This window comes from Mustelus asterias, chromosome 6 (assembly GCF_964213995.1).
Source record: "Mustelus asterias chromosome 6, sMusAst1.hap1.1, whole genome shotgun sequence".
NCBI lineage: Eukaryota > Metazoa > Chordata > Chondrichthyes > Carcharhiniformes > Triakidae > Mustelus > Mustelus asterias.
The window spans coordinates 61,664,083-61,674,201 of record NC_135806.1 but is presented as its reverse complement, the minus strand read 5'-3'; the positions used below and the strand labels follow the sequence as shown (position 1 = coordinate 61,674,201).

The following is a 10,119-nucleotide window of genomic DNA, read 5'->3' as shown; positions in this document are numbered from 1 at the left end:
GCTTCAGCCAAAGCTGTAACTGTGTGGATGTAAAATATACGCAACTATAACAGCTGATAGTCTATACCATAACTGCATTTCAAGCTCATCAACTTGCAGAATTAAAATCTTCATGCAGTAAGTAAATATTTAACTGGTAAAAAGAAAGGGCAGAAAATATTGGATTATGGCAAAACAAGTTGTTGTCCAAAGTAAGAGGACTTTTCCTTTAAAGACACTGCAACAAAGCAATAACGGCAAGCTATAAAACTGCAATATGATTATAATAAAACTACTGATACACAGCAATACAATTTAGTGTTGCCAACAGGAAATTCAACAAAACTTCTTCCATCACCAAAAATCACCCAGTTCAAACTTCACTAAACAACTAAAATTAATGAGTACCACATTTCTCTCGTAGAGCCCTCCGCCTGCAGTTTACCAATTAACAATAGGGCAGGTAATTTGTTATTTAGAATTCAGCATCTTCACTATTTCTCGGGCTTATTACACAAAGTTGTAGTACGTGGGCAGCAACATGCACTACACACAGTAAGTGCAGAAATTCAGGGCATTTGTTGTGTGATGCCAGTCGCGTCAAATCATTTGCTCCAAATCAAAATCCAGGCCTCACAGGATTGCTCAAGTCCATTTGATGGAATACAAGTTGCATTTCAACTCACACAAAAGGTGTAATTTGTCAATACAAATTCTGGCACAGAAGTCTTTAGCCTCCTGTACTTTTAGTGCTATTAAAAAATAAAACAAGCCTAGTGCTATACCTTCATGTTCACTTCAGTAAAATTAAACTTTAGCAACAATGCTTAAGCGCTGACGATCATCTACAAGAGAGAACTATCTCTAGTTAAGTCAGATATTACAATTTTGCAATAGCCACGAAAGAGGGAAGAAATGTTTCACCTAGCTGCATACAAGTCAAATTACTCTTTTTCAAATTCAGTTAGCTAGATTTTTAAACTACTATAAATTAAGTATACAGTAATCTACTTCAGTGGTATTTTCAGAGAATGCTGCGTTCTACAGTATGACAATACTTGGTCCATGTCATGTATATTTTGAAGTTACTGTAAGTATCTGCAACATATTAACCTGTTACTGGAACTCATTAATATGAGGCCATATTTTAAAGTGGTTCCCATTTCATCAATTTCTCCTTTCCAATTCCTACAAATCACGTTTCAACTATGATAAAGATGGGTTGTGTTTACTTATTGTAGCTAATGGGCAAAAACAAATCACTGCACTATCCTTCCCAATATACAAGCAGTTCACAAATAGCAGAGCTTGGTGAACATGCCATCAGTGCATTTGAAAGGATTGCTGAAAAGAAGTAGTTATAGAACTCAGCAGCTTAAAAAAAAATAACGGAACGATAGGATTTAGTCTATGACCCACGATAAAATAAACTGAATGCTGGAAATCTAAAGTATAAACAAGAAATTTCGAGAATACACTTGCAATTTAGATAGTGCCAGGAAGAGAAAAAGTTACGCTGTCATCGCAGGACTTTTTGTTAAGGCGTTCCTTCTGAAAAAAAGTCAACTTGTTTTCCCCTTCTTTTGGATGCCAACTGAATTCTTGTGAGTACGTCTATAAATGTTGCCAGTGTTAAAAGTGTATACTGAAGCTTAACAGAAGTTTGAGATCACAAAGGAAGATCTCAGAAAGGCACTGCTCATCTTACATTCCATCAAACAGTGCGAATTTTGCACTATAAATGCAAGTTAAATATTCCTGCTACACCTAGAATTCAGCACCTGCAGATTCAATTCCTGCCCTACATTATCTGATCCTTCAAAGCTTTGCAATATTTACTAAACTAAAACTTTACATGAACAAACCTCTTCCGGACAAAAAGTGCATAACACTGGTGCTCCTTTAGGCAAGGGCAACAACATTCATCATCTTAAGTTCTACAATAATAGCAGCCTATTAAAAGCAAAATATAAGGTGCATGACTTGTCTAGTGGACTAGTAGGACCCTAGTTCACAGACAGTTCCGTTTCATAAAATGTATGCATTGCAGTTACTGGTGCAACTGTGCTTCAGTTAAGTTCGCCAGCTCAATGAGAGCCAGAGCACCATGCAGTCGCTCCCGTTGCTCCTGCATACGTCGGCATGCTGCAGCATGTGGCCCGTTTTTCTCCTCATCTTCATCTTCATCAGACTGTATGAACTCCAAAGGGTCCTGCTGCTCCTGGTCAGCCTTCTGTCCGGTATTCTTCACAGGATGGGTACGCTGTTCTCGGGTCTCCCAGTATCTAGAAGACAGAATTCAGAAAGTCAGCATTTCCAGTTTAAGATGCTTTTCGCCACATCCAACAATGGGAAATAAACCACTTTGGAAGATCTACTCTTAATCATCGATCATAGAATCCCTACAGTGCAGAAGAGGCCATTCGGCCCATTAAGTCTGCACTGACTCTTTGATAGAGCATCTTTCCCACTGTACCCGGTCCTAATCCATCTAACCTACCCATCTTGTGACAGGGGCAATTTAGCACGGCCAACCCACCTAACCAACACATCTCTGAAGTGTGGGAGGAAACTGGAGCACCTGGAGGAAGCCCACACAGACATGGAGAGAACATGCAAACTCCACACTTACCCAAGGCTGGAATTGAACCCTGCCCCTGTGAGGCAGCAGTGCTAACCACCGTGCCAGTCCACAATAGCAGCAGGCCTTACATTAGTTTCTTTGGCGTTATTTCACCCATATACATGTCCAGCTTTCCCCAGAAATACATACCTAACAATTGGTCTTTTAAAAAGGAGCTTTGGGGGAAAAAAACAGCCGCTTAAAAATACAACCAATCTCTCTTCACGGAATAACAGAAAAGTCTACAGCAAATTCAGTGAAGAGAACCTCCTCTGCAGCCACAAAAACTAATCAATTTTCTGTGTCGCAGTTACAGTGAAGATAAACGGGACCACGATTTGCCGAACAGTCTTACTAATAGATGAGTGAAAGCTAAAATTTGGGGATAAATGCAGAGATCCAGAATAGAGACCAATCGGAATCCAGACACGTAGCTCTGGCAAATCAACCCAATGAAGCTTAGAATATAACGCACCTTACAAACTAGATACTCAAAGTGCTCTCATTGATCCAAACTTTCACCATTTACAACATGCTCAAAGCAGTAATCAAAACCTGACTTGTCCTCCCTTCACCACTAGATCAAGTACTGAGACAGTGGGTGGGATTCAACACTCCAACTGTAAGGCATCTAATTCTCAAAAGGGACAGTGTCCAACAGATTCCACCTTCTCCAAACTTCAATCTGAATCTATGGATTTGTTTCCGGAGTGAATAATTGAATATTTTAGCATCCAACATGGTAACAATGGATTATTAGCTGATACACTGAAAATAAAAATAAACCTTTTTCCAGAAGATATTCTTTCTAAACATACTCACTTTGCCAGCCATTCCGCAACAGCCTTGTTGTCTGCAGCCTGTGTTTTGTTTGCTCCGTTAGACACTTCATCTCTCCGTAAACGTGCGTAAGGATGTTTGGTGCAGTGGCGGTTAGCATGTGTAAACCTGCTTCCACAGCCTGCGCAGAAAACCAGTGATGTTATGCCACTTTTCTCATACAAACTGCATCGCTCTTTAATAAGTTAATTCAGAGGAAATGATTCCCAGAGTTAACACTACCTTAATCCAACTCTCAACAAGTTGAAACAACATGCAAGATCTGATGCAATCAATTTACATTTCATATGCAGCAGCTCTACACTCCAAGAGCCAAGCTGTAGTCTGTGCCCTGGGAGAGCAGGTGCTCAGCTAACAGAGGAAGTGCTGAATTAAGCGATAGGCTCTGTACAAGTTTCTTTCTGGCTTGCAATTCCCTGCGCCTCTGTTTCCAATACTTACACCCACATCCTGTGCAAGCCTCATTAACACCCCAACCCCCTTCATGCCACTAGATTCTAAATATTTTCAGTCCTAGGGTGATTTTGCTTGTGTTTGCAGAATTGCCTCTCATTTGCAAAAATGACAGTGAAGATAAATGCATCAACACCTTAGTGAGCGATGCTCCAATCTTTACATTACACCCTCCTCATTCTATGTCATAAAATCAACTGATCACCCATCAATTAAGAGACACAAGATGCTCAGCATACACCAAGTGAAAACCTAAAGATCTGGCTTTGCTGCTAGATCCACAGTAGAAAGACAGGGAAAGAGGAGTTTGATAACTTACCAGTTTCAGAGCAAACAAATGGTTTTTCCCCAGTGTGAAGGCGCTGATGAGTCTTTAGCTGCCCACTCTGAACAAATGCTTTCCCGCAGTTTGGGTAGTCGCATAAATAAGGTCTTTCACCTAAAAGAAAGCCACAATAATAGAAACAATTGAAAAAATAGAATTATTCTCCAATAGCTCAGGATTCAGTATTAAGATTTGCAAGTATATGATTTAAAACTGCACCTCCAGGAATTATACAACTAATATTCTTATTGAACCATTGACCAAACTAAGGAAAAACCTTTACAATATTTAAGTACATAAGAATCTAAAATTACAGTAAATAGTTAATCATCTGAAGCAAATACTGCGCACTAAAATAGCTATTCTGCCTATACCCAGTTATTATTCAGTTTAAGCAAACAAAATGTGAGTGTTTAAGGTTGGAGTCCTGCCTTGTTTTACGCACCCCTTCAGTGCAATATTCTCAGTTGGTGCTAATGACGAAATTTGGGGCAGCTCTCAATTGTGTGTGGAGCCAAAAGGGGTCAAAATGAGGTCATCACAAGAAGAAATGTCTAGATGTTTCTTATTGTCTCATGAAATGAGAATAACTATTTTTATTGCAAGTTAATAGATCAACCTCCACTTAGAAGTTGAAATTTGTTCAGTTATGCAAATATCCAATGTTATGATAATTGTCACACATCCAAATTTACATGCATTTAAAAGCCTATCATCTCCAATTTAGAAAATCTTCAAAACAGCCCATAACTTCCTGGTTTCCCAGCATTGCGGGGCGGCGTGGGGGGGATCCCCAAATCCACGCCGGGGAATCCCGCTACAAGTGCTAACTTCCCCTGGGCAATTGTGCTGGACAAGGAACCATCCAACAACTTTGGATGGTTCAGCCAGTTTTACCCTGTTAACCACTCTTGAACAGTTAGAAGGGAAAAAAACAACACTTCTAACTCATGGGGAACTATCTAAGCACCCAGACCCAGCCTCTCATGGGGCACCACCCACACACACATGCCCTGCCCCCCCCAACCAAAGGCACCCACTATAGCAGCGCAGTCCCTCCCCCTTACTGCTTCTTCCTGGTAAACCACTTACCAGTGAAACATTCCCTTTAAACATCCCTTTACAGCAGCTACTCCCATATAAAAGGGGAGTGTCTCATCTATCTGTCTAACTTACAAATTCTGCTAAGAAATGTCAATCTGGATATGCAGGCAAGAATGAGCAATGACTCTGGTTAATAATAGGTGCAAGATCAGAAACAAAGCTAAATGATCCAATAAGTTTATCACTCTGGAATTTATAACAGTTTAAAGTAAAACTTTGAGGATAAATAAGAAAAACTGCATGAAAGTCAAAATGGAAAATAAAAGTTCTGCAATGTCTTCTGCTGTTTACATTGATTATTCCAGGAAAATTGCTACAAGTTATGGGCTGATGATATAACAAGCCGCAATAACTAAAATCTTCTATTCTACTGGAAGACTTAATTCAAGAATGAATTGTGCAAAAACAGATCACCTGTATTAAGCAAGGACTATGGTAAACTTCATGTGCTACCCATCTAAAAGTTTGACATCTTACCAGTGTGTGTTCTCTTGTGAGCTTGTAAGGATTTCTCGCGAGGAAACACTCGATTACAAATATTACAGCGGATTCTGCTCGAGGAGTGTTCACCCTCGTTTATCAGATCACGGATGAGCTCTGCTCTTGGCCGGCCACGTCTGGTCCCATCCTGAAATAAGGCACCCCGATTTAAATTAATAACTTACTCTCTCATTAATATCAGAGGCACGTAGCATTGGTTGACGTTTGGTACAATAGACAAGATTGTGAACTGTTCTGCCAAAATCCTCCACATGAGCCCCTGATGCTTTCTTGAAAATAAATTGAGAACATTTTTCAGAATTCTCCAAACCAAGCTGAGGAATCCAGTTAGTTTCTCAGAGTCCAGTATAGAAAGCACTCAAGCCACTTACAAAGCTCAGGGAGTTCTGCCAAAGTTGGCACGGTGGAAGACTTCAGCACTGCCCTCAACTGTAGTGTTAATAGTGGGCTTAAAACCACATAGCTCAACAGTTCTCACTGCTTGTTCAACCTCCTATCTTATAGTGTAGTGGAGTTAAGAACATAAGAAATAGGAGCAGGAGTAGGCCATCTAGCCCCTCGAGCCTGCCCCACCATTCAATAAGATCATGGCTGATCTGAAGTGGATTAGTTCAGCTGATCTGAAGTGGAGTTGAATGGGGAGAATGGTTGTCCCCAGTAATAGGTTTATCTACAGGCATTCATGTCTCCAGCAGCAGAGGCCCCAACTTTCAGAATTCAGCCCCTAAATGTGCAAATGTTCCTTTAGGACAGTCCTGAAAACCCACTGTTTCCTGTCTTGTTCCTTGGCTCGATACCAGTTTTGTTTTTAAGATGTTTTAATATAGTAACATAGAATCCCTACAGTGCAGAAGGAAGCCATTCGGCCCATTGAGCCTGCATGACAACAATTCCACCAAGGCCCTATCCCCCTAACCCCACATATTTACTCTGCTAATTTCCCTGACACCAAGGGGCAATTTAGTATGGCCAATTAACCTAACCCGCACATCTTTGGACAGCAGGAGAAAACCGGAGCATCCGAGGAAACCCACGTAGACATAGGGAGAACGTGCAAATTCCAAGCAGACAGTGACCCAAGCCAGGAATTGAACCCGGGTGCCACCCCAAATATATTATACTTTTAAGTTGTTGTTGCAGTTATCCAACTGGGCACAATAATGAGCCAGTGACACCTGACCGACCAACTAACAATGACCTGAAACATTGTGAACCCGTTTTGTTCAGATAGTCTGCCAGGCAGAGCTCACATCCTTTCAATCAGCGACATCATCTTGGAATCGAAAGAAACCCTGGAGACTATTTCCTACTCCCTCCTGTTTTAAAGAGGATTAGTGAGTAAATGGTCAGTGTGTATTTGAGGGCTACAAGACAGCAGGTACCAGCAGGCACCAGTTGCACAGTGAAGAGCACAACTTGGTTTACAATGTAGGCGCACAAAGCCATCCTGGTTATAGCACACACCCAATAAAACCATAGCTCCTGTACTTGTAGGTGCAGACTCAGAAGTAGCTGCCTAACCCTACAACAAAACCGTTGGCAGTCAACTATATAGTCATAGAGGTTTGCAGCACGGAAACAGTCCCTTCGGTGCAACCTGTCCATGCCGCCCCTTTCTTTAACCCCTAAGCTAGTCCCAATTGCCCACATTTGGCAAATATCCCTCTATACCCATGTAACTGTCTAAGCACTTTTTAAAAGACAAAATTGCAATCTCCTCTACTACTACCTCTGGCAGCTTGTTCCAGACACTCACCACCCTCTGTGTAAAAAAATTGCCCCTCCGGACCCTTTTGTATCTCTCCCCTTAAACCTATGCCCTCTAGTTTTAGAACTAAAACTACAGTTGGATGGTTTGACACAGGAACTATTTTTTAAAATCCTGCGTGTATGTGTGGCACCATTTGTGAATCAGACTGCACATCAAAAAAAAGAAAAATCAACCCGAATGTGACCATCAGGTAAGTCCAAAAGGGAGCAGGTGGGAAAGTGTTGCAGGCAGACAGACAGACAGGGAGGGGAGGGGAGGGGATGAGAGGGTCTCTTTAAACAAGCCAGCGGGAGGAAGCTGCCTGCTTCTTTTGGCGCGCTGGAGTTTTGACAAGCTCTCCAGGAAGTGATTTCATTCATTTGAATCGCTCAGTAAATGAATCAGCAGCAAGGGCGGCGGGAAAGCAACTGGAGCCGGGTTTAAATGTGTTAAGTGGCGGCGGGGGGGGGGGGGGGGGGAGGGGATGTTGAAGCAGGGTCTGGGTGTAAAGGGGCAGTGTCGGAGCTGCCCCCTGGGCACTGCCACTCCTGTCTATTGCCTCCTCCATTGCCCCTGTACACACACACACACACTGAAAATAGGCGCCAAGAGCAGCCCGACAAACTCCACAGTTACAGCCCGCCCACCCTAAAAACACACCCTTTAAAACTCCAACTATTCAAAACTATTCCCTTTCTTCTAACAATAAATCCCCTTAAATCGGAAGCATTCGGATCGCGGGTGCAGAATTTAAGCTTAAGCAATATTTTTGTTAAAAAAATAAAAAGCGAAGTCTGCTGGAGTCTGTTTCACTCTCTGTCCCCGGCGCTGATAAACCGCAGCTTGTTGTGGCTTTATTTTTTAATGTTGGGGGGGCGGTTGGTCTCCTGCCGATCTTCACTCACCGACCGACCTGTGAAAGATGATCCAGTTCCCGGTGCAGAGCCGCCGCTGTGCCGCGCTGGGCTTCCCTGGCGCCGGAGCCGGTGAACGGGGCGCCGGGGCTGAGGGTGACATTGTGGGCGTTCTCGCCCCAGCGCCACGGGTACACCATGAAGTCGCTGAAGCCGGGGCTGGTGGGGCTCAGGTCCAGGCGCTTGGGTTTAATCGGGGTGGTCTTAATGACCGACACGCGCCGGGGAGAGCCGCCGGCGATCTGATTCTCCGCCATGGCCGGGGAGGGTGCCCGCAAGCAGAAGGCGGTGGAGATAAATAAAGCGGGGCGGGCAGCTCAGCGAACCGCTCGCACACAAACTCCCGCGTTTAAGCATTTCCCGCCTTTTCTGCAGAGGCCAACCGAACCCGGCGACGTCACAATGCCTGATTGACAGCCCCATTCATGGTTTGGAACCGTCCAGCCTCAGCCAATCGGGAGCCCGGCGTTTTACCCGCCCGAATCCACCTCCCTCCCTGCACAGGAGCCGCTCTGGCTTGTTTCCCTTTCTGGGTTAAAGAGACAAGAGAGGCGTTGGGTCAATGTGCCGCGTTATGCAAATAATATTGTGCATCTGCTCGGGCTGGGCATGCATAATAGAGTAAGAAGTCTAACAACACCAGGTTAAAGTCCAACAGGTTTATTTGGTAGCCACCTGTTGGACTTTAACCTGGTGTTGTGAGACTTCTTATTGTGTTTACCCCAGTCCAACGCCGGCACCTCCACATCCTGCATTATAGATACATAGTGTGTTTACGTGATCCTTTGTCCACACAAAACCCCAATACTGTGCTTCTGGCAATATGCCCATTTATAGACAATTCCACAAGTCTTAATAAAAAACAGAAAATGCTGCATAAACTCAGCAGCTCTGGCAGTGCCTGTGCTGAGACAATTAACAGAGATAACAACGTTTCGAATCCACACGACACTTCTACAGATCGGCAGGGGATTTTTCACAGTAACTTCATTGCCCTGTTAATGTAAGCCTACTCGTGACACTAATAAATAAACTTTAAACAGTGTCTGTGTAGAGATAGTAACATGGATAACTACATTTCGAAACCATACGACTCTTCTACAGTTCTGCAGTCTGTTCAGAGTTAGTAATAGAAGTAACGTTTCGAAACCATACGACCCTTCTAACAGAGTTGCTGAGTTCATCCAGCATTTTCTGTTTTTTTTTATTTCAGGTTTCCAACATCCACAGTATTTTACTTTTCATTCCAGAAGTCTTATATTGATGTTATAGATTAACAGACCAAAGTCATCTTGGAAAATTAAAGGGCTGTTAATGAGCAGGACAGCCAGCAGGTGCAGAGAACTGAGAATTGTGCTGAGTCACAAATTCGCTGAATTTGTTGATTGATTTGTACCAGACTGAGCAACTTTTATAAATAAGATGGTAGCCATGATGTGGAGATGCCGGCATTGGACTGGGGTGGGCACAGTAAGAAGTCTCACAACACCAGGTTAAAGCACTGCGCTCCGAAAGCTTGTGATTCCAAATAAACCCGTGGGACTTTAACCTAGTATTGTGAGACTTCTTACGATAAAATAAGAGGCACTTTCACCTTGAGATGATAGAGGTACTGTTCACCGTGAGAGTG

General features: G+C 43.0%; 1 protein-coding gene across 1 annotated transcript; it reads right to left on the bottom strand.

Moving 5' to 3' along the window:
• Window positions 1–245: 245 nt before the first annotated feature.
• Window positions 246–8,998, bottom strand: znf367 (zinc finger protein 367). Its single transcript, XM_078214403.1, has 5 exons — window positions 8,489–8,998; window positions 5,802–5,952; window positions 4,215–4,334; window positions 3,425–3,563; window positions 246–2,264 (listed from the first exon to the last, which is right to left on the bottom strand). The coding sequence occupies exons 1-5, from the start codon at window positions 8,744–8,746 to the stop codon at window positions 2,030–2,032; spliced, it is 903 nt and encodes a 300-aa protein (XP_078070529.1). The 5' UTR covers window positions 8,747–8,998; the 3' UTR covers window positions 246–2,029.
• Between the last annotated feature and the right edge of the window lie 1,121 nt (window positions 8,999–10,119).

Coding starts and splice junctions, on each gene's coding strand:
- znf367 (XM_078214403.1), bottom strand. CDS start 8,746: ATGGCGGAGAATCAGATCGCCGGCGGCTCTCCCCGGCGCGTGTCGGTC. Junction 4,335..5,801: donor TCACAAGAGAACACACACTG/GTAAGATGTCAA, acceptor GCTTTCTTTTAG/GTGAAAGACCTTATTTATGC. Junction 2,265..3,424: donor GTTGCGGAATGGCTGGCAAA/GTGAGTATGTTT, acceptor TCTGTCTTCTAG/ATACTGGGAGACCCGAGAAC.